This window comes from Orycteropus afer, unplaced genomic scaffold (genome assembly GCF_000298275.1).
Source record: "Orycteropus afer afer isolate SDZICR_OR568_19922 unplaced genomic scaffold, OryAfe1.0 scaffold00132, whole genome shotgun sequence".
In the NCBI taxonomy this organism is placed as follows: domain Eukaryota; kingdom Metazoa; phylum Chordata; class Mammalia; order Tubulidentata; family Orycteropodidae; genus Orycteropus; species Orycteropus afer.
In genome coordinates this window covers 984,129-1,008,773 of record NW_006921719.1, presented here as the reverse complement: position 1 = coordinate 1,008,773, position 24,645 = coordinate 984,129, and the positions used below count along the sequence as shown (strand labels likewise).

The following is a 24,645-nucleotide window of genomic DNA, read 5'->3' as shown; positions in this document are numbered from 1 at the left end:
TAGCAGCCAACATGGATTATGATAAGCCTGTAGGCAGTGAATTAATTTTGTTTTCTTAATCTGACCTGTTGTTGTTGTTGTTTGTTGTCATCAAGTCGATTCCAACTCATGCTGACCCCATGTATGCAGAGTGGAACAGCTCCATAGAGTTTGCACGGCTTTGACCTTTTGAGAGGATCACCAGGCCTGTCTTCCAAGGTGCCTCTGGTGGGTTAGAACGGCAAACTTCTTTGGCTAGCAGTCAAGTGCTTAATCGTTTGCCTCCCCCAGGTACTCCCCATTTTAGCAAGGAAACTTAAGCCATTTGTGTACTCTTATAACAGTAAGGGTTACACTCCCTTCTGATAACTCACGACACGCCATTTGATTACTGTTATGTTTTCTTGTTATAACTTTTCTATTCTTTCTGTAGACTGGAGTCCCTGGGTGGTGCCAATGGTTAAAGGGCTCAGCTGCTAACTGAAAGGTTGGAGGTTCAAGTCCTCTCAGAGGTGCCATGAAAGAAAGGCCTGGTGATCTACTTCTGAAAAATCAGCCATTGAAAACCCTCTGGAGCATAGTTCTACTCTGACATGCATGGAGGTGCTATGAGTCAGAATTGACTTGACCTCAACTAGTCTGATCTCATAGGAGCTCTGGTAGCATAGTGCCTAAGGCATTTGACTGCTAACTAGAAGGCTGGTGGTTCAAACCCACCAGCCACTCCTTGGAAGGAGGGTTGGGCAATCTACTTCCGTAGTGATACCACCTCGGAAACCCAAGGAGGGGTTGTTATGAGTCAGGTCCAACTCAATGGCACATAAGAACAACAACAACAGTCTGATCTCATAGGGCCATTTCCACTTGCTCTTATGGCACCCCCTGGAGCAGGAGCAAGGTAGAACTATGACATGTGAACAAAGCCAAGAGAGAGGGTAGACCCATAGGGTGATTTCTTGGATCCTATTTTTCTCAGATACCCGGTTTAAAATGAGACCCATTTTAATGCAAAGACAAGAAGACAGAATGATGGTATCCTTTGCAGTTTATTATGATACAGCAAGATTTTCTAAACCAGAGCTGATGTCCTCTGCTACAAGCAGAAGGCTCTGGGTACACACTTTTCAGAGGGTCCAAAGAACATTCCAAACATGACATTTAAGACAATTCTTCATTTCTGTGACAATGACTCTAGAAGTGCATATATATAATAAATAAATAGAAAATAGATCTTTGTTCATGGTGGCACCTATAAGAAATGTTTACAAACAAAACACACTATACATCTAACTCCCGAAAAAGGACCAGCTATTTCGGCAACAGGAAAAAGACAAGCATTTTAGTGGAGTGTTGTTTTTCTTAAAGACCTTGCTCACTTTGATGCTTACAAATAGAAACAACAGACAACAAAAAGAAGTTGCTAAGCAAGAAGACAAATTGTGCTACCAAGAAAATGCCTAGCCATTGGCTCTTGGTGAAGGGTTGAGGAAAGCAAGTCTTATGTACAGATCCTACACTGTTAAATATACATACAACTCTGAGAATTTCCAAATGTATATTTATGAAATTGACTGAACCAAAGACATTCAACATTCCTGGCCACCTGAAAGTGATCACCCCTAAGTGGTTCACAGTGTGAGACCCTTGCGTTAAAGAGTTTGAAGACTCCACAGAGCTATAGACAAGAGGAAGAGCATGAGGTCATTTTAACTCCCCTCCCAATGAGAGAGGTCCTTCTTGTGATGTTCGTCTGAGAAGCTGCCATGTCTTAAGAGACTGAGTCCCATTGTCAGCTGCTAGCAGCCGAAAGGCCTGTTTGGTGGGAAAGACCTCTCTGGCAGTTGGCTCAATCTGGGGATTTGATTCACTGACTGAGTCTCAGTTGGGCAGAGGTGAACCAACAGAGCCCTCTTTGAATAGAAGAATTTGTGGTTGGGTAGAAAAGAGAACAAGTCTGGTTCATCATGGGACTTGGGAAGACCTTGGTACCTCGTGAGAGGGTACCAACCACAGGTAGAGTTTTATCTCTTCTAGGAGCTTGCCTAGCTCTCTCCACAGTAGACAAGAGAGAGAACAGCATATTAAACAGTAGCTAAGAGGGTTTTAGGGGGGCCCCAACAGCTCTTCAGACCACCAAGATCAGCCAAGTTGGTTCATCAAAGACAATTCCGTATGCCCTGATGCTGTCTGCTGGGCCATACCTGCAGAACTGCGGACAGGTAGCACCAGTGGAATAACCGCAGCTGCCGGGCTACCCAGGCATGGGAATTTAGGTAGAATGAACACAGTGAAGGCTTCAGGAACTTCCCAAACCAGGAGGAGGCACAGGTTTATGTGAACAGAGTGGCAGGTGGGAAATCGTCACTGGCTAACTGTCTTGTTTCCCTTAAAGGGAACTCATCCCCATGGCTGGAAGCTCTTTCAGAAGTGCCCGGGGACACTCCAGGGCCTTTGTTGAGGCAGTGCAGTATGGCAGGAAGTGCTGGGAGTGGGGTTCCCTTCCTGGGCCTGCCCTGGCTGTGTTCTTTCCCATCTCAGGGTCTCCTTTTTCCTGTCTATAAAAAGAAGGGTGTGGACTAGATGTTTTCTAAGGTCCTTTCCAGCTCTGACCTCCCAGGACCATGGAGGTGCAAACACAGCTTCCTGTTTCCCAGAGTGCTCTGCTGCTCAGTTCTCGAGATGAAGAATAAATGAGGCACCAACTTATTTGCTTCTACCCTCTCCTGGAGTCAGAGGTGGGGCCAAGAACTGAATTCCTAGCACTTCAGGTATAATAAGCCCAACCCATTCCTAACTTCTGACACAGGCTTCTCCATTATGAGTGGGCAAGAAAGTTGAGGGCACAGGGTGACTCAACAGTCACAGAGCTCTGGCAAGCAGTGGCAGCAAGGAACCTCTGAAGTGCTACAGAGACTGCCTCAACTCTGCAACTCAAATGCCCCCCACCCTCCATTCCTGTGAGCACTGCTGCCTCCTCCCATAGAACCCTTCCTGGTCCACCCAGCATATAAGATCTTTCTCTCTAACTTGCACTGAGTTCCATCTCACCTTTCCCTTAGATTTCCCTGTCTGGCACCAGGCATGTGTACTTGATTGCATTATCCCTCAAGACTGCAAGCTCCTTGCACTAGGAATCACTTTGTTCCCCTCAATCCTGTATGCTTTTGGGCACCCAGCATCATGTATGTTGTTAAAAAAAATGTTCTCACCTATGCTGGGCTCAAAGTACAATCTGAAAAACCACAGACTTCTGGAATCTCAGAGAGGAAATGGCCTTTAAAAGTCACTTAGTCCAATTCCCTGGACCTGAACTGAAGTCTCCTGAAAGGCTGAGCAACCCCTTGGGCAGGGCTCACTCCTTCTCCAGAGAAAGCCAATGCCATCTCAGCAAACTCTGTCCACACACCAGCTCCTCAGCCAGTGGAGGTGGGTCCTTGCCTACAGGAAGAAGAATTTCCTGAAGACCTGGGCTTGCTTTCCTACATCTACCACCCTAGTGTGCTCGCTGGAGAACATACAGATCTGTAAAGCAGACCAACCCAGCCCCCTGGTATTTCCTAGTTGTATCAGGGCTCCTGGCAGAGTGGTGGCCTTTTGCTGCCTGCACAGTCCAGTTCTCCTTGAGTGGTCCCCACAGCCCCACTAAAGAGGCACAGATAGGAGAGAAGCACCCGAGAGGCTGCAGGAAAGAGCAGGTTTCCAGCACTGGCTGACACTGCCCTGGAGCTGCAGGCAGACACTTGAGTGGGGATGGTGGGCAGCACCAAGGGTCTCTGACATCTGCCCCTTGGCCCATCTGGGCTGATTTACAGCCTTCCCAATCAGCTGCTGGACAGGGGCTGGGACACCCAGCCATCCTGCCCTGGTCTGCTGCCAAAAGTCTATAGTGATGGAGTCCACCACAGGGAGGCATGGGGGCAGCAGGCGTCCTCACAGCTTCTTCTTCTTCACCACAGGGATGGGCACCACTTGGAAGATTTTGGCCTTGTGGTCCTCAGTGTCCAAAGTCACCCAGGTGGGACAGTAGCTGCCTTTGAAGCCAATGAATGCCATTTTCTCTGAAAAGCAATGATGCACCACATGAACAGAAACCCCAAAGAGAGCCACCTTCCACAGCTCCCCACTGCCATGCTCCTGCCCCTATCAGGCACACCCATGCCCTATCACATGGGGCTGGGTTCCCCTGGGGATAGCTCTGTGCTCAGCTACTGACAACCCCTGGCTTTGGTGTGTATGGGGCATCAGTGATCTCACCTGAGCCGCATCGTCATCTCAGCAGAGTGGTGGCTCCGTGTTACACACACCAGAGCCACGTGGGGCGGGGGCAGAATGGAGGGGTGGGGCAAGGATTAGCTGAGAGGAGAGGGACCACGCATAAGTCCTGCCTACTTCCTGCCGACCCTATGATCCACAGCAGCCCCTGCTGCTCTCTGAAGCCCAGTTTTCCTGTTAGGTGTTGGGATTCATCTACAAGATTTTCCCCAGCTCTAACATTCTGTGGGTTTAGGAGCGTCTGAATGAAGGGATTGATCCAAGGTTCCAAAACAGGTGGTGCAACCCAGACACTATCTAGACCCTTCAGCCCTGCGCAGAATTCTATAGTGCAGTTCAGAGGTTGACCATCAAAAATAAAAGTTATTAAATTACTTGTCCAAGGTGGCGTAGTGTCTAAGGCATTTGACTGCTAACCAAAAGGCTGGTGGTTCAAGCCCACGAGCCACTCATTGCAAAGACGACTGGGCAATCTACTTCCGTAGAACGCCTTGGAAACCAGAGGAGGGGTTGCTATGAATAAAATTCACCTTGTGGCAGTGAGTTTGGTTGGGTATTTTTTTTTTTTTTTAATTTTGTCCAACATTTTGTTGTTATGTGCCGTCGAGTCGGACCAACTCATAGCGACCCCTCCTTGGGTTTCCGAGGCGGTATCACTACGGAAGTAGATTGCCCAACATAGGAAAGGACTTTAATTCACATAGTTTGACCGCAGAGGGCGCTCCAGAGTCAGCCTAGTCCCCAGACTAGATCAGGATAACTGGCTTTCTCAACTATGTTGTTGTTAGTGGCTCTTGAGTTCATTCTGACTTGTGGCAATTCCATGACGAACACTGATTTTGGATTAGGAAGACTGGAATCCAAATCTTCATCTTAAGCAAGTTACTTAACTGCCTAATTCTAGATTTCTTCTTCTTTAAATGGAAATAATAGTACCTGTTGCACTGGTTGTTAACAAATAAGTGAGATAATTAAAACGTGCTCAGCAGGACGCCAGGATGAACAGTCGATGACAACTACAATCATTATCACCATTATCACCGGTAGGATGGCTCTACACCCCTTTCAACATCTCCTAGGATTCTGAGTACAGTCTGGGATGATGATGGTGAATGTAATGCTGGCACTTCTGTCCTGGCTGGCTTCTTCATTGTGGATTCTGTGCTAGGTTTCAACATTGAAGAGCTGTGTGACCTTGGACAAATCAATTAGACCCTCTGGGCTTTCATTTTCTCCTTCCCTACATATTCCAGGGAGTCCCTGCATGGCAAAATCAGTTAAGCCACTTGACTACTAACTGAAAGGTTGGTGGCTCAAAATCTCCCAGACATGTTGGAAGAAAGGCCTGGTGATCTTCTTTCGAAAGATAACAGCCTTGAAAACCCTATGGATCACAGTTCCATTTTGCACACAGTGGGTCACTGTTGTTTGCAACTGGCTCCACAGCAACTCGAGTTTTGGTGGTTTTTGTTTTTATTTTGTTTTGTACATATCCCAGAGGAAGAAGTGAGAGTATATGCCAAGGTGCTGTGCAAACTGTAAAGGACTGTACTAATTTTGGACATCAGAGTTTGGGCCCCCGGCCAGTCTGAGTAACACGAGTTAGACTAGGAGGGGCAGACAAAGCTACTTTTCCCCAGATACTTTGGTTGAATAAAGGGCTACTTGCTGAAGAGATGAGTGAACAATTCTAAAAATTTTCTTCCAGTGTCTGATTGCAAGTGAAAACAAATTGCTGCAGTGTTGGTATGGAGTCCCTGGGTGGTATAAGCAGTTAACGTGCATGGCTGCTACCAAAAGGTTGGCTGTTTGTGTGTACCCAGAGGCACCTTAGAAGAAAGGCCCGGCAATCTACTTCAGAAAAATAAGCCATGGAAAACTCTATGAAGCACAGTTCTATTCTGGCACACGTGGGGTCACCATGAGTTGATGGTAATTTGACTGTAACTGGTTGGTTAGTGTATAGATGGCACATGCATGGCAACTTGCCCACTTACTCCATTATATGCATAGTTCTGTTGAAGATTCAGAGACTGTACCCAAGTTTAGCAGATAAACATGTTGTGGATTCAGCAAGGGTAACAGCAACATCAATACTATGTATTTGCTTTCTTGGATTTCCTGGTCGGTTCAAAACCCAACCCAGATGTCTTACCTTTTAATCTGAGACCCTTGTCTGCTCCAAGCTTTTCCAGTACTCTGGTCCATGGGCCTTTGGAGATGTATCTTCCCTTTGATGCCATGAGAACTATGGAACTGAGTAGAAAGGGACAGATTGGGTGAATAATAGAATAAGACAGCAATTCGCAGTAAGGGGTGATAGGGAGGGATACAGTGTTCTGTATGGTGGGACTCGAGTTAGCAGAGTCCGGAGACCTGGCCAGGGATTTGGGAAAGGGCAGCCTCTCCTACAGGCCAAGCTGACAGGCTCTTTCCATGTGATGACGAATATCCTGACACCCTCCCACTCATCTGGCTGCAATTGGCACTCATGTCCTTCTCTAAGCTGGACTCAGCTCCCTGCTTCTATGCATCTGTCCCCAAACAGGACAGCACGTACACAGAGCACACCATCTGGAGGACCGGCACCTACACCAGAGCCAGGCACACAGTAGGACTTCAGCATGTACTTCTTAATTTGAAAGCTCTCATCCCTGTTTACATTGGGATAGATGGAAACATGGTGACAGAGAGCCAGAGCAGAAAGAAGGAAGCCAAAAGGGGAGGAGAAGAAGGGGAAGAGAAGAAAGGGGGGAGGTAGCATATAAAGTGATCTGGGGGCCCCTGAAGCTGCTGAAACCTGGAGACCAGCTGCACATACATCACCCCAGAGCTTGTTAGCAATGCAGAAGCTGTCCTGCTCCTCCACCCCACACTTCCCTAGACCATCTGAATCAGAATTTGCATTTTGACAAGGTCCCCAGGAGATTGTGTGGACTTTAGCAGCTGAGAAGCTCTGTGCTAGAAGACTTCCGCCTATGTCCATGTCTATCTTGTTGTCTTCCTTTGGTGGTCTTAGACTTTGCTTGGCCCACAGCTAGCTTCCTCTGAGCTGCAGGAAGAGTGTGGCTAGTTTTGAGTTCCTTCTGGGAAAGCATCACGTAAGAGATACCACATGCTTAGGGGACAGTTGGCCTCTTAAATTCCAGTCTCTTCCCTCTCTGCCCAGGCAAGACAAAGTGACTACCTCCATCTTGCAAATGGGGAGACAGAGACAAACAGTTGCTAAGTATCTGAGAGGACGTGCCCAAGGAGAACCTGTTTGAGAGGTTTAGGCCAAGCCCTAAAGCAACTGGTGTATCCAGCCTAAGGGTCTCAATTTGCAAAAACCCACCTTGGGAACAAGGAGTCCTTACTCCCCTTCCTTGGGTTGTGTTCATGCCAAATAAATAAATAAGCCAAAAATACCCACCAATTGCCTTGGGGTCAATTTTGACTCAAGGAGACCCCACATGCACAAAGGAAAACTGCACTCCAAAGGATTTTCAAGGCTGTGAACTTTCCGAAGAAGATCACCTGGCCTTCCTTTGAGGAACCCTCGGATGGGTTTAAACACAACATCGTTTGGTTGGTAGTTGAGAGCTTAATCATTTGCACCACCCAGGGAGCAATGTTCAGGCCTATCAGGATCAGGACCTTCAGGGACAGAGGCTGACTCAGCATGCTAGACTGGACAGAGGAAGTGAATACTTTCCTCAGAAATAGAAACAGGGGCAGAAGCCCAATGGGGCTCCCTGTTTCCATCTCAAAGGAACACCATAACCACAGACTATAGTCCAGACTTGGAAAAACCATATGGGGTTCTGGAACCCACTGTTATCCTCATTTGTGTCCCGTTGGGAGAAGAATAAACACTCTTAAAATACAAAGGCTTGTATGCAATAAGAACAGATGAGAAGGGAGCTGAGGGCTGCATTGGGCCCTTTAAGAAGGCTGGGGGGAGGAAAGCTTGGGGCATTGGTGAGGTGAGGCTCATTAAGGAGAGAGGTTGTATCACGGTCACACACTGGACTTCGGATCGAGGCTCTGTCAGGAGGATATTTCTCCAACACTCCATTTCAGAAGAAAAGCTAAAGTCCTTTTGGCTCAGCTAAGTCTTCCTCCTGGGGTGCTGAAAATGAAGGTCATGCCCTCTAGATGGGTTAGTTCACAAGAGCTAGACAGGGTGACAGGACTTCTGCTCTGTCACCACAGCCCCCTGTAAGCCTACTTTGGGTGCCCTCTCTGCCTGGTATGGAGTCCCTGGGTGATGCAAATGGTTAATGTGCTCAGCTGCTAATTGAATGGTTGGAAGTTAAAGTCTACCCAGAGATCTCTCAGAAGAAAGGCCTGGTGATAAAATATCAGCCATTGAAAACCCTGTGGAGCACAGTACTACTCTGACACACATGGAGTTGCCATGAGTTGCAATCCTCTCAATGGCAACTGGTTTTGCCTGATGTGGGATCCCATGGCTTCTACACCCTTACACCAACAAGCATGGTGACTCCTATGGGTGACAGAGCAGAGGCAGCTCCCAGAAGCCACCAGAACTTCCCTTAGTCCTGGGATCCTGGAGGTTTTTAGTGTGAGCAGCTGTTTTCTTCTTTTTCTGGGACCAGTGGTGGCCCTGTAGATGGGGTGAGGAAACCAGAGGTACCTGGAGAGGGTGGGTTAGGTCTGCAGTGACAGTGGGGCAGGACCTGCCTCATCCCCTTCTCACTCCTTTTCAGGAAGTGAGAGAGGGGTCTGGTAGTACCCAATTCCTGACCAGGTACCCAGTGCCAGCTCAGGGCCTGCCACATCAAGTACTCTGTAAGGGAAGGGGTCTCCTAGGGCTGCTGCAAGACTGAAAGGAGCCAAATAGAATGGCTCTGTATTTTCATTTCTTATTCTAGGCTTCTGCATCCTGTTTCATTTCAAGAAAAAGTTCTTTGGCCAAAAAAGGATGGAAAACTACTGATCTCTAGATGATAAATTTACTTTTCCCAAATTGGTAGATCTGAACTTTCTGTATGAATATGCATGTGAAAAATGCAATGCTAAAGAAATCTATGCTGAGGGACTAGAGGCAGGGCTAAATGTGGTAAAGTAAAAACCTGGTTCTCCTGAACCTCATGCAGTATTGAGTTCATGCCATGCCCATCAGGCAAGTACATTTGTTTTCAACCAATACGTATTTGCTAAGTACCTACTAGGCATTGATGGGGTGAGGCTCATTAAGGAGAGAGGTTGCCACTACTAGGTGGCAGGTACTATGTTAAGCACTTTACTTAGACTTCCTGCTATGCCAGGTGTGTGACTCTTGAGTCAATTCTACACCCATTCTACTAGCCAGCTACTGTGCCAGAAATGCAAAAATGAATCAGACAGGGTTCTAATATCAAGAAGTCTACAATCTACGTGGGGGTGCAGGCATGTCCACAAGTCCTATTGGGAGTAATGTTTCAGTAGAGGTGTAACTTTTTGGTTGGATGGAAGAGACGTCATGGAGGAGGTGAAATGTGTGTTACACCTGGAAGATGGTGGGGAATTACCAAAGATTTCTGAGCAAAGGGCAGAAGTGATCTCTACGTTGAATAAGTTCAAACCAGCAGCCAATATGGAACATGGATTGGAGTGGGGGAGATTTTTAGGGGTAGGCCTATTAGGAGACTGGGCCAATCATCTTAGTAATGGATGGGGAAGGTGTGGGCTGAGCAGCAGTAGAGAGGACATTGTGGAGGGAATTAGCAAGAGAGTAACAATGCAGGCAGAATTGACAGGATCCTGTTACAGAGTATGGAGAAGAAAGAAAGAAAGAGAAGAGTCAAGCATGATACTCAGATTCTGGGTTAGCTGTCTGGATGGATGATGATGATATGATCCAAACAAGGAGAACAGGAGCCATAGCTGGTGTAGAGGATTAAAACACACACACACATACAAAGGATGAGAATTCAGTTCCATATGAGACATCCAGGTGGTGTTATCCAAGTAGCAGTTGGATATGAATGTCTGGCACTAAGAGCAAGATCTGGGCTGGAGATACCCAGAAGCCACCAGCATTTGGATCACATTGAAGGAGTGGGAGGGGATGAGATCATGCCGGGAGAGTGTGTCAGTGATGGCAAAAGAGGGTCAGGGCAGGCTTCCCACTTGTAAGTGGGCAGTCCCTTCTGCCTCAGGCCTGACCTACATTCATATCAGCCCTGGCTACAATATGAGAGTCAACAGAAGGTAGGGAGCTTTCCCAGCCCAGCACCCAGTATTTGTGGTCAGGCCATGAAGACTCTCTAAGCTTTCCCAGACTGGTCAGTGATGAAGACCTTAGTGATGGAGAGAGGACCCCATGGTAAGGGTCTGTGGTGCCATAGGCCAGTTCCAAAAGCAGAGGCAAGCACTCACTTGTCAGGGACAGATGCTATGTAGTTGAAGAGCTGCCATGGTATGCCCTGCAGAATGGAGTTTCGGAAGCTCATGTGGCTCACCACGTGTCCTTTGTTCCCGTCAACCACCACTACCTGGATGCCATCTTCAAAGCTGGAGTACTTCTTCCCATCCACCTGCAGATCCAAACAACACAGGGGGTGAAATGGGGTCCAGAGGCAGCTGAAGCCCCTTGGTTCTCCTGCTAATGAGGTTCCATGTAGTACCTGAAGACAGATTAGCTATGCAGATTAGCAAGAGCTGTTCAAAGCACAAAGCCTCATAAATCAGTTCCTTGTAGCCCTCTAGACTGGGTTCCATGGTGACCCCCAAAAGATATGTCTACACAGAACTCATGTACGTGACCTTATTTGGAAAGAGGGTCTTTGCAGATATAATTAGGAATCTCGAGATGGGATCATCCTGAATTTAGGGTGGGCCCTAACTCCAATGACAGATACTCTTATGAAAGAAAGGCAGAGGGAGATTTGAGACTCAGGTAAGGAAAAAAGAGGTGTGATGATGGAGGCAGAGGGTAGAGTAATGCTTCCACAAGCCCAGGAATGCCAAGGATTGCCCTCAACCACCAGAAGCCAGAAGAGCAGTGTGGGATGGATTTTCCCTGGAGTCTTGAGAAGTTAACTCTGCTGATGTCTTGATTTGTACTTCTGGCCTCCAGAAGTGTGAGAGAAGAAATTTCTTTTGTTTTAAGCCACCAAGTTTGTGGTAATTTGTTACAGCAGCTCTAGGACACTAAAACACTCTCAAAATGAGCCAACGACAGTCCTTTAGGGGCCAGAGCCGCTTACTTCAATGTAAGCAAAGTCATTCCGAAGGTGGAGGAAGAGTTGTTTGGAGCTTTCCATTTTCACTTCCAAGAAGTGGTCCTGTGTCTTCTGGAAAACAAAATAAGACCCGGTATGCTTGCTAGGTTTGAGAAGTCAAGTTTATTTTATGGCCTGCTGCATGGCCATCCCCCTCATCTCCACCCCTACACCCTGCTCACAGAAAATGGTTTGTGGAGCTGAGCAGATGTTGAGAGACCAACCCAACTGGGTCTCAGCCCAACTGAAGGCAAGGGGCCCAGGATTGTCCGTCAGCCACTCACTTACCAGCCGAGAACCAAAGAGCTTCTTGGGCATTGGCACATCCACAACAGCCCTCTCGGTGTACTTGGGGTAGGCTGTGGCTGTACAGTCACTGATGCCCGCATGCTTTGGGATCAGAGCTTTAATCTTTATCCTCTCACAGCCTCTCACAGAGCAGAAGGCAAACTTCTCTCTCTCGTTCTGTGCCTTCAGCTTCAGGATCAACAGCCTGCACACAGGGAGCATAGCTGGGTGTTTTGCTTTGGCATGCAAACCTTCTCCTCCTCCTCACCCAGAGACATTGACCAAGAGCTTACTAAGTGCTGGGCAATGCAGTTAGACCCAACAGGCCTTACATCACAGAGCTGTGTCTAGGGGAGGGTTACATGTGGTTGCAGAAATAAAGAAAGCAAGTACACTGAAGGAAAACTAGAAGAAAGATAATTTTTTTCTGAGCATGTACTATATGCCATGCCATGCACATGCCTTAAAGAAATATATCATCTCATTTAATCCTCAAGCAATCCTGTCCAATAGGTACTGTTATTGTCCTCATTTCCCATATGGGGAAATTGTGGCTCAGAGAAGTGAAGCAACTTATCCAGGACCACAGAGCAGAAAAGTGACAGAGCTGGAATTGTACCCATGACTCTTTTGACTTCAAAGCCTATGCTTTTTCCATCACATCACTGTGCCTGGTGAGGAAGAAAAAATTTATCTTCCTAACTTCTGGTTTCCCCCAATCACAATTTATTCCTCCCTTTTATTCAGGATTATAGGCTGTTCCTATATGGAACTCTGGTGGTGCAGTGGGTAAGGTATCTGGCTGCTAATCAAAAGGTCAGCAGTTCAAACCCACCAGCTTCTCTATGGGAGGAAGATGAGGCAATCTACTTCTGTAATATCTATAGCCTTGGAAACCCTATGGAGGTCACTATGAGTTGGAATCAACTTGACAGCAATGGGTTTTGTTTTGTTTTTTGGTTTTATAGCCTGTGCCTAAGGCACTTGACTGCTAACCAGAAGGCTGGCAGTTCATACCCACCAGCCACTCCTTGGAAGGAAGGTTGGGCAATCTACTTCCGTAGTAACACTGCCTCGGAAACCCAAGGGAGGGTTGTTATGAGTCGGGTCTGACTCAATGGCACATAACAACAACAAAAAGAAGCCTGTTCCAGAGTTACAGAGAGTCAAATTATGTGGAAACCAAGGCTCTGACTTGGGATTCATTGCTCATTGTTCTTCTAACTCAGCAAAATGCCTTCTGGCTGATTCTCAGGATTGAAACAGTAGCTGACATGATAAGGACTATTTAGCTTGAGAAGGAGCCCTGGTGGCAGAGCAGTTAAGCGCTCAGTTAGCCAAATATATTGCTGTTCTTGTTAGTTGCTATTGAGTTGGCCACTGCATCGCCAGGACTTCTTGTACAACGGGATCAGATTGTTGTTTCCAATGGCTAAAGTAGATCTCCAGGCCTTTCTTCCTTGTCTGTCTTGGTGTGGAAGCTCTGCTGTAATCTGTTCAGCATCATAGCAACATGCCAGCCTCCACTGACAGACAGGTGATGAATCAAACCTGGATTTCCTGCATGGCAGGCAAGAATGCTACCACTGCCCTCACCCATAATTACAGCAAGATAGCTATCAAGATTAGAAAGTTGTTTTTATAGACAGCTACTGCTTCTGAGTAATAACTGACAGCAAATTTATAAGACAGAGTGATTATTAAAAGCAGCCCTATGAATTAAAAAACCCCAAGAGTTAAGAGTCCTTCTGTTCAGCAGGCAAACATCCTAAAACCCTGCTAATAATCCCTCAGCACATCACTGAATTAAAGCACAACATAAAAATCAACAGCCATATTGATAAATGAAGCTACCAACCAACCAACCAAACAAACTCACTGCCATTGAGTCGATTCTGACTCAGAGTGACCCCTGTTGGGTTTTCAAGTCTATAAATCTTAACAGAAGCAGATTGCTTCATCTTCTTCCATGGAGCAGCTGGTTGGTTCAAACCACCAACCTTTTGGTTAGCAGCCAAATGCCTTAACCAGTATACCACCAGAGAGCCTTACAACAGAGAGGATGAAATATGCAGCAAAGTCTGCTTAATGTGGCAAGGGAACAAATCATAGGTTTTTTAAAGTGTCAGTCTAAAAGGTTCAACTTGTTTAGGGACAGTTTTCCATTTGAAAAAAATCACATCTTGGGAACATCCCAACTCTCATGATCCTAAAAGGCAAGGAAAATATGCATGGATGGTGACTTTACCTTATTAACAGTTGTTGTTTTAATCATAGTACTTTCTACTGGAGTGAGTGTGTGTGGTGGTAGGGGGCATTTAATTTCTCCTCCTTTAGTTTTCATATAAGGAGCTCTGGTGCTGTAGTGGCTGCTAACCAGAAGGTTGGTGGTCTGAACCCATCAGCTGCTCCATGAAAGAAAGATGGGGCAGTCTGCTTCTATGAAGATCTACAGCCTTGCAAATCCAGTGGAGTCACTATGAGTTGGAATCGACTCGATGGCAGTGAGTTTGGTTTGGTTTGAGTTTTCATATAGAAGGATTTTTCTAAACACCCTGCTCTATCCTTTTGCTCACTTCTTCCCAAACAAAAAACAAAAAGCTAAACCGGTTGCCATCAAGATGATTCTGACTCAGGAAGACCTGATGAGTTACAGAGTAGAACTACTCCAAGTTTGTGTGTGTGTGTGTGTGTGTGGGGGGGGCTGTAATCTTTATGGAAATTGATTGCCAGGCCTTTCTTCCTTGGTGCCACTGGCTTGGTTCAAAACACCAACTTTTAGGTGAGTAGTTGAGCACAAACCATATGTACCACCCAGGGATCTCACTTCTTCCCAGAGGAAGGGAAATGACTCTTTTGATTGGTGGGTTTGGGGTATATAGCTGTGTCCTTAGAGAGTAGACATTCTGGGCTGGCCCTCCACACTAACTTTGGGAGGCTGGGCTTTACATGAGGAGTCTGCCATTGGTCAGTGATGCCAGGGGCTGGCAGGTAAGTTAGGGGATGGTATTAGGAAGCTCTGTTCTCCAACAGCTCTATCATCAATGAAGCTAATAGTTCCTTCTTCATCTGCCTTCTTGTCTGTCCCACAACTGGCTCAGAACTTGTGTGGGAAAAGGGGTGCATTTATTGCTCCCCAACCCGATATTTGGCTTGTTGTTGTTGTTGTTGTTATGTGCCATCGAGTCAGCCCCGACTCATAGTGACCCCTCCTTGGGTTGCCGAGGCAGTATCGCTATGGAATTACATTTGCCCAACCTTCCTTCCGAGGAGTGGCTGGTGGGTTTGAACCTCCAGTCTTCTGGTTAGCAGTCAAGTATTTGGCTTAGTCTTCTGATTTTCCCCTAATCAAACTGATAGAGCCATATCTCTCTTTAGAATTTTGAAAACATTATGTTGAGTGAGGTAAGTCAGTCAGAAAAGGACAAATACTGTGTGGCCTCACTCATGTAAAATAGCTAGAAGAGGCAAATGCATAGAGACTAAAGATTATTAGTGGCTACCAGGAGTGGGCAGGAGGGGAAAGGGGGACAGATTGCTTAGGAAGTATTGAGTGTCTGTTTATGGTGATAGAAAGCTTGGCAACAGATGTTAGTTATGGTTGTAATTGGTTTCACTGAATTGCATATCTGAAAAATGTTGGCAAATGTAGTTAATTTTATAGATATATGTGTGTGTGTGTGTGTGTATATATATATATATATATATATAAATATATATACATATGTACATACATACACAATACATACGTACATACATACATACATACATATATATGTTGTTGTTGTTGTTATGTGCCTTCAAGTCAGCCCCGACTCATAGTGACCCTCCTTGGGTTTCCGAGGCAGTATCACTATGGAAGTAGGATTGCCCAACCTTCCTTCCGAGGAGTGGCTGGTGGGTTTGAACCACCAGCCGTCTGGTTAGCAGGCAAGTATCTTAGCCACTATGCTACCAGAGCTCCCTACATATATATATATATACAGATATAAATCCAAAAACTAAACTGACTGCCATCGAGTCAATTCCAACTCATAGCTATCCCCATTGGGTTTCCGAGGTGGTAAACCTTAATGGAAGTAGATTGCCCAGTCTTCCTTCCGTGAAGTGGCTGGTGGTTTTGAACTGCCAACCTTCTGGTATAGGACATAGCAGTCAAAATGCCTTAGGCACTGTGCCACCAGAGCTTCATATATTTTAAGAGTCCCAGTGGTACAATGGAGCTCTTGCTAACTGAAAGGTTGGTGGTTAAAATCCATGCAATGGCTCTGTGGGAGGAAGACCGGGTGATCTGCTCCTGTAAAGAGTATAGCCTAGATAACCCTGTGGGGTAGTTCTTCTCTGTCACATGAGGTCACTATGAGTTGAGATCCACTCAATGGCACCTAACAACAACCACAAAAACAACATATTTTTTAGGATTTTTTTTTAACAAAGAGAGAGAGAGCACATTCTATTTATTTCCTTATCATTGACTTCAGTACAGCATAAGAATAGAGAAATAAGCATAAATTATCTTTTATCCTCACTTCCTAGAAGGTTTGTTATCTACGGCTTTACCGTTTTGGAGATGTGCTGGGATCTTAAATTGTTAGAGTAAAAAAATTTTTTTTTTAGCTGGGTGGGAGGGGGAGATCAAATGCTCCCTTTACTCCATTAACAGACACTCCATCCCGTTACATCTCTTTTGTATAGAACAGTTTAGCAAAAAGGTGAAGGCGTTGGACACAGAGAGACCTGAGTTTAAATCCAGCTGCGCCAAGTTAGTGCTGTGGTCTCTGTGCTAGTCATTCTTATTTTCTCTGTGCCTTCTTTCCCCATCTGTAAATTAGTGATACAATCATGTGTTTCAACCAGGCGGTTGTGAAGATTCCAGATAATCTACTATGTGTCCTTTATTCTAAGATCCACATCTTTTCACTTTTTGTCCTGAAATAGTCCTATTGCCCACAATCCACATAACAATTTAATATATGTTTATTTTACTGTTAAAGCTTAAAAGCTTTCAAAAGGTCATTGATGGATGGTACAATCAATCTTGGAACCAAGGAGCCAAGGAAAATATCCCATATTTGATTGGCACTAATTACATGCTAGCTCTTAGGAGTATTGGAAAAGCCAGGGCCATAAAACAGGGAAGAGCCATTTTCCTACAACCAAGAGGAGCCTCCTTACCCTGAGTCCTCATCCCAGTAGTAGTGACTCCTGCCAGGATAGCTCTGTTCCACTTTTTCCATCTGCAATGTTCTTATAAAGGTGCCTGTCTTGGATGTTTGCTTCAGCAGGCGATTGTGGACATCTGAGAGTATGGAAAAGGTGGTGCCTCGGGGGTAGCAAAGCCCCACTCTGATCCAGTCTCCCCTAGGACCAGAAGTAGAGTCAGATTACAAACAAGGATGTTCATTCTACCCAGCCTTCAGGGCGTGCCTTGGAGAAAGACCAAGGTCTTCTCTGCCAAAGAGCACCTCCACTTTTTATGGATATTTTTGAAAGAACATTTGCAAATAGTAATGATTGAGCTGCTAAGTGATCAAGGAGAAACATGGAAACAGTGACTGCCAGTGACCTAGGAGGGTCATGGGAATACGTCAGTTGTATGACTCTGGGGTCTACCTTGGAGGTGATCCATATGGACCTTTGTCTGGGAAATTTCTCAGCTGGGTAGGCAACTGTGTGATAGTGAAAAAGACCACAGGATCTGGAGGTCCAGAATAATAATAGGGCCAATTCCATTTCTTAGGTCCCATTTTCTGCATCCTATAAGTGCCTACATCACAGGAATACTGTGACAAGTAAATAATGTGGATAGAAAATTCTTGAACATAAACATACAAAGCCCAATACAGAGGCCCTCATTCTAATCTTTTCACCTTATAGAGTCTCCTTTCCATCTCTATCAAATGGTAACAATAATACTCAGATTTTTTTTTTTTTTTTTACCATTTACTGATCACTTTGCAAGACCAGGCTCTAGGAAAAACCCCTGCCATATATCATCTCATTCCATCTTCATTGTACTCCTACACAATACTATCTCCAACTCATAGATGAAAAATTAGGGCTTCAAGAGTTTAGATGACCTGCCTAAGGTTGCCCACCCTGCCGAAGGGGCCTTGAGACCATGTCTTCTGATTTCAGAGCCTGAGCTCTTAATCACTAGGTGAGGTCAACCCTCTAGAAACCTCCTTCTGCAGAGATGACATGGGCTAGGCTGAGGTTCTGTGAGCAGCATGTTCAATACTTTGTAGCAAGGTATCCTTTCACCACTGCCTTGAGCTCAGTCAGAGCAGCTGTCCTGGGTTCTCCTGCCCCAGGCTGGCCACCCACTCACTTGTTGAAATTGATGAGCCAGATGGCGAGCTCAGCGGGGGCTGTCTGGTCCCAGTGGATGGTATAGCCCTTCTGCAGGGTGATGACTGGCTGGTACTGCTGATAGTGGGTGCTCCGGGTGAGGGCCCCCTCCAGGAAGAGAGGGTGGTTGGGGAAGTCATTTTTGATGATCTTCATTCTCAGGTTACTCGTCTTATAGGCCTGAATGTACATCTTTTAAAACCCAAAAAGGAAAAACACACAACGAGGCTATTATAAGGGATTATTCCAAGAGTGTCTGGTTAACATCGAACTACAGATTGCACTTTCAAAGGCATCTTCTTTTTAGAAGGCTTGCATGAATGAAAGGCCATATAAGGAGGCTTCTCTTTCTATGAGTGGGTGCAGCCCAAGCCAGGCTGTGGAATACATCTTATGTGTTCTGTGTCTCTTGAAACAAGTGCTCTGTTAAGGAGCTACCAATGGAAACTTGGGAAGAGTTTGCTTTAATAGTCAGCAAATTTTGGAAATAGGAGGAGGATATGGAAGGAGGAGGAAGGGAGAGAACATATCTACAATTCTATGGCCAATGTAGCTTCCCCTTATTTGCTGTCCTGATTGCATCTGAGAGCTGCGTGGGTGCAGGGCTAACTTCTCCCTCTGAAGGTCAGGGTCTGGCCAATGAGGCCAGTCCACATGGTATCAGCACACACTGGATGAATGAAAAACTAGTTGCCATTGAGTCTACTGCAACTCATGGTGCCCCCATGTGTCTCACAACAGAACTGCACACCACAGGTTTTTCAGGGGTTGATTTTTCAGAAGCTCTCTAGGCCTTTGTTCTGAGACACCTTTTGGTAGACACAAACCTCCAACTTTCAGTTATAAACTAAGCACATTAACCTGTTTGCACCATGCAGGGATGCCACTGGATGAATGAATGGGGTCTTATTTAAAAGAAAAAATGGAAAGTGGGATTGTCAGAGATTGAGTCTCAAGGATCAAACGGCCCAGGTGCTTTAGAACAGCCTTGATAAATGCTTCATCTCCCTTCTGACTCCAATTCCCTTCTTATCTTCCTTAGACCATCATTTCAACCACTTGCTCCCACGATCATACAATCCCTTTCCCTTGAACTGTCCACACATGGAACCAAAGCCTCACCCTAGACCATTCTTCAGGTCCACTTCCTCTCCCAGAGCTGTTGAACGAGGCTGGAGAGAAGCCCAGGGGATAGGTGCCTCTTCAAACTCATGGTCTTCAATCTCCACTGAGGTTTCAACACTGCCAGGCGATCCTTCCACTGTGTCTTGTCAGCATTTCTCACTGTCTACAGCAGTTGTTCCTAACCTTTATCTCTCTCTGCAGCCGCCTTCCACAGGCCCACTCCCTGCGTTCTCAGTACATGACCTCACCTTCTCCTGCAGAAAGACTTAAGCCAGCTGGCAGAAACGCCCTCTACTTCCTGCCCCATGACCCTAGCCCTTGTCTTCCTCTGGTCCTGCTTCCTGCTAAATGCTAGCCCCTCCCCCTCCTCAGGCATCTCATACCCCCCACCCTGATCATGTACCCTTCTTCCTCTGCACCCACCTTGCCCTCCTCTGCCCTTCCCCCTCCACTTGGTACTGACTTACTTTCTCATCTCACCCTCATGCCCCAAACACATTTTAGCTATTTTCTAACACCTGACCCCTAGGTCCACAGTGGTGATAGGAATGCCTGCCTCACAGAGTAGTTGTAGGACAATTTTTTCAAGAATATATGTTTTCTTCCCCTTCTGGGGCCACCTGGCTCAGGGTGCTTCCCTCCTACCTGGATGATTCATAATTTTCTCAGACCTCTCTCCTTTTATGCCTTACAATAACAGTAATATAACAACAGCTAATTGATATTTTCAAGAAGTCCTGGTGGCACAATGGTTAAGTGCGTGGCTGCTAAAAGAAAGGTTGGCAGTTCAAACCCACCCAACAGTTCCTCAGAAGAAAGAAGTGGCAATCTGCTCCATTAAACATTACAGCCCTATCAGCCACTCCTCTAAAGGAAGCTTGGGCAATCTCCTTCTGTAGTGATATTGTCTTGGAAACACAAGGAGGGGTTTCTATGAGTTGAGTCCAAGATGATGGCAATGAGTTTGGTTTTGTTTTTGGTTAACCCTGTGGGGCAGTTCTTCTCTGTCACACTGAGTCACTATGAGTCGGAATGGGCTTGATGGCATCCAACAACAACAACAACTGATGTTTTTAGTTCTACTCTGTTCCAGGCACTGTTGACGCCTTTGCTGTCCAATATGGCAGCCACATGGGGCCAGTGAGCACTTGAAATGTGGCCAGGGTAACTGAAAAGCTGAATTTTTAATTTTATTTTAATTAAATTTAAATTTTAAAACTGAAGCAATGTAAAATATTTTTCCATTGAACACTAATTTGCAATTTTGGCAGGATTACATTTTATTTTAGCTGTTGAAAATTTAGCATCCAAATTAAAATGGACTCTAAGTGTAAAATACACACGAGATTTCAAAGACAGAGCAGACAAAAAAAAAGTCAATGTAAAAATATGTCATTAATAATTTTTGTGTTGATTACATGTTGAGATGATAATAGTTTGAGAATTTTGAGTTAAAAAATATAACACATTTTAATTTTAATAAAAATCACTGTCACCTGTTTCTTTTTATTTTTTAATGCAGCTACTAGGAATTGACTTGATGGCAATGAGTTTGGTTTTTTTTTTTTTTTTTTTTTCAGTTTATGTGCCTCTGGTGGTGCAGTGGTTTAAACATTTGGCTGTTAAGCAAAAGGTTGGCAGTTTGAACCCACCTGCTGCTCTGTTGCTCTGTGGGAGAAAGATGAGGCAGTCTGCTTCTGTAATGATTTATAGCCTTGGAAACTCTTTGAGGCTGCTCTGCTCTGTCTTATAGGGTGGTTATAAGTCAGAATGGACTCAGTGGCAATGAGTTTGGTTCAGTTTATGTGGCTGACATTATATTTCTATTAAACAGTCCAGATTCTGGTCTAAGCAATTAACTTGCATTATTTGAACCCACCCTCATAATCTCATCAAGGCAGTTCAATTACTATGCCAATTTTACAGATAAAAAAAAAAAAAAAAATGGAAGCAACAAGAGTTTAAGTAACTTGTTCAAGGTCACATAGTTGGTAAGTGTTGGTGCCTGACTTGAATCCAAGCATTTGAACTCAGAGTACTTTTCTTCTAAGCATTATGCTTACAAAGCATTTTCACTTTGACTTTGTGAAAATCCTACTGAGTAAGAGGGGAAGGGAGCGAAAGAAAGAAAGAAAGAGAAAAAGAACGCTATATTTCTTTCTAACCCAGCACAGACTCAGGCAACACAGTAGACACTCACTAAATGCTTGTTGCATGAGTGAGTGACTGGTCCCCAGGGAGGTGCCCCTGCCATCCTACCTGTGCATAGCGCCCACTGCAGATGGCTCCTCTCCAGTCAGGCACGTTGATGCAGTCAGGGTGCCGCACCAGCCAGTTGTCATCCTTGGTGAGGTAGGAGCCAGGGTACTCTGACACGGAGCCATCGATGTCATGGAACACAGATGTTTTATCCCCATCCATGTCCAGCTGTTTGAACCAAGGCCCAGGTTCTCCAAAGAACACTCTGGAAGTAATCTAAACAGAGCCCAGGAAAGTTAGGTTGGGCCAGAAGGGCCAGAAGGTGAAAGGAAACTGCAGCCGTCATCAGGCTAGGGCAAGGTTTCCGATTTCCGCTGACATTACAAACCAGCCAAACCAAAGAGGCTCTTGGGCACTGGAGGAAACCACATGGCTGACCTCTTAGAGGGAGCCAGAAAAACAGCCAGTGTTCACTGTGCCTCAACTACCAGACCCAGGGCATTACTTTGGCTTCTGCTGCCTGGAGGGCCAGCTGATGTGAGTGAACCAGAGATACACAAGCTCAAAAGATGGCACAGATCAGAAAAGGGGAGGACTTAGAAATCAGCATATGTGTGTGAGAGAGAATGAGAAAAACAGGAAGAGAGAGGTCTATACAGTGAATGTTTGTATGAGAAAGTGTATATATATGTGTGAGAATGTGTGTGTCTGAGGGAAAGAGAGAGAGAGGGTGGGGTGGGGTGGGGTGGGGGATGATTGCATGAGAAAGAATATGTGTGTAAGATTGTGTGTGTGTGTGTGTGTGTCTGAGAGAGAGAGAGAGAGAGGAGAAAGGAAGGTGTGTGGAGAATGTATGAGAAAGTATAACTATTTGTGTGGGCATATGTGTGAGAGAATGTGTGTGGTTTTAGGAAGAGTTTTTTAGAGTGAGTGCTTGGAGATTTCCATGACCTCTTTCAGGCCCACAGTGGCCTGAGTAAAGAAATTAAGTAACTTGATTTTCACTCCGTTTTCCCTGGCCTGCCAGTAAGGGGGCAGACAGACAAAGGGCAGGAGCACAGAGGAGGAAGGAAAGGTCTGGGAAATCTATAACCTGAAGACAATGCACCAAGGGGTCTGAACCTGCCTAGTCTCAAAGGGCACCCTTTGTCCTGATCTCCCCAACCACAGCTCCTAGTCTATGGATTCATCCATGGCAAGGAGGCCTTTGTTCCTATCCCACTTTCAGGGAGAAAACAGCATCTTCAGAAAAGGCATCTCTTGGAAACTGCTGAATATTTTTAGATTAATTGTGCTAAATCAGGTGGGCTAGTTATAGTACAAAGTATGTCCAGATCAAGACCCTTGGAGGAATATCCTCAGAACCTGAGTCTAGCATAAGGTTCTTACAACTTGGGTGAGTTTAAAACAGGGTGAAGGCAAACGGGCATTCACCCAGACATGACCTGTGGGGCAACCTACCCTTGTACTTTTCCAGTTTGGATGCAGAGAGAACTGGGACGTGGCCCAGCCTGCTTGGAGAAGGCTGTTCAACCCCTGTGGTGGTGGCAACGGCTCAAACTCCAGGCCCCAGGAGACTTGTGAATCACTGCCCAAAGTCTGGGTTTGTAGGGAGTCTGCCCTGGAGCCTCACTCACCGGGACATCCTCAAAGGCAATGTTGGTCACGTTGTTATGGGGGCAGCTCTGCCAGGCGTTGTTCAGGCGGAAGGCCAGGGCACTGGTGTGCCGGCCTTCCAAAGCCGCAAACTTTCGGAATGTGCAGTTCTGGATGTTGATGGGGCCATCGTAGAACTGAATTCCTCGGATTGGAAAATTCCTATGGAGTTAAGGAACATCAGGCTGTGCTGCCATGTTGTTTATACCCTCTGAGGGAGTTGGTAACAGAGACCTTTTGGGCAAAGCCATTCCTAATCCCTACCTCCAGCTGCTCCCCCTGTCCTAGATACTATTGATTCCCTAATTCATTCATAAATAATTTATGGCCACAGCCAAATGCTTCGAGGGAAGAGTCATTGGGCCCACAGGCTCGGGACCAAGGTCACGGGGGACATGAAGCTCAATTGGTGTAATATACTACACAGAAACATTGTTCTATATCCTACTTTGGTGAGTAGAGACTGGGGTCTTAAAAGTTTGCAAGTGGCCATATAAAATGGAACAATCGGTCTCTCCTCATTCAGAGCAAAGAACGAAGAATACCAAAGACGCATAAAAATAATTAGTTCAAGGAACTGGTGGACCATTTGAATCTCAGCCTACATGACCCTGAAACCAGAAGAACTAGATGGTTCCTAGCTACCACTGTCAACTACTCAGAAAGGAATCAAACCAGGAGATCCTGAATAGAGTGGGAGAAAAATGTGAAACAAAACTCAAAATCATAAAAAAGATCAGACTTATTGGTCTGATAGAGACTGATGAAACCCCCAAGACTATGGCCCCTAGTCACTCTTCTGGCCTGGAATTGAACTCACCCCCATGGCTTCCAGCCAAACAATAGACAGGTGTATAAGGTGAACATTTACACCAGGTAGGTGCGCTCCTTAGAATAATCAACCATGGGAGATCAGAAGGACAGTATTTGCATAGGGAGATAGTTTAGAGGGCAGAAATGCACAGGAAAGAAGGACATGAGGAAAAGGTAACCACAGGGAGGAAGTGGGTAGAGAACTGTTACATTATGGGGATTGCAATCAATGTCATGAAAAAATAATGTGTATGAACTATTGTATGGAAAATGAATTCGTTTTGTAAACTTTCACCCACATCACAATTAAAAAAAAAAAAAAAAAGCATTTATGGGCACAGTAAGTGTCAGTAAATGAATGTTTGCTGGATGAATGAATGTTTACTTGTGTAGTTGCTCCATTAGTGTTTGGGAATGGTCCCCTACTCAATTATTTCCTCCAATTTTCCCATAATATGAAGAGTCATTGGATAAATACTGTAAATCCTATTAGAGAGTGCCAGTATCACGTCCCTTGGGAGGCAGACCTCTTAGTCATTGTTGCCTTCATCTTAGTGGTTATAATAATTAAATAAGTTTAAGATCTACATGAACTTCTCCTCTTTGAGTAAGTCTTTTGATTGGGAATATGATGGGTTTGGGAAACAGGGGAGAGGAGGGACACAGACTGGAAAGTGAAAAAGACATGGTAAGAGTAATTATGGTATAACTTTTTGAATAGCCCCAGAAGAAGAAGCAATAAGCCTGAGTG

At 45.5% G+C, this 24,645-nt stretch overlaps 1 protein-coding gene across 1 annotated transcript in view; it reads right to left on the bottom strand.

Moving 5' to 3' along the window:
- Positions 1–3,909: 3,909 nt before the first annotated feature.
- Positions 3,910–24,645, bottom strand: part of LOC103200570 (cell migration inducing hyaluronidase 1) — an 81,542-nt gene continuing 60,806 nt past the window's right edge. Inside the window, exons 20-28 of the mRNA XM_007945089.2 lie at positions 23,063–23,243; positions 21,486–21,701; positions 18,082–18,293; positions 16,926–17,111; positions 11,751–11,955; positions 11,448–11,534; positions 10,618–10,775; positions 6,407–6,507; positions 3,910–4,037 (exon numbers count right to left, since the gene is read on the bottom strand). Of these exons, the coding sequence (XP_007943280.1) occupies positions 3,910–4,037; positions 6,407–6,507; positions 10,618–10,775; positions 11,448–11,534; positions 11,751–11,955; positions 16,926–17,111; positions 18,082–18,293; positions 21,486–21,701; positions 23,063–23,243 (1,474 nt within the window). The remainder of the gene's footprint in view (positions 4,038–6,406; positions 6,508–10,617; positions 10,776–11,447; positions 11,535–11,750; positions 11,956–16,925; positions 17,112–18,081; positions 18,294–21,485; positions 21,702–23,062; positions 23,244–24,645) is intronic.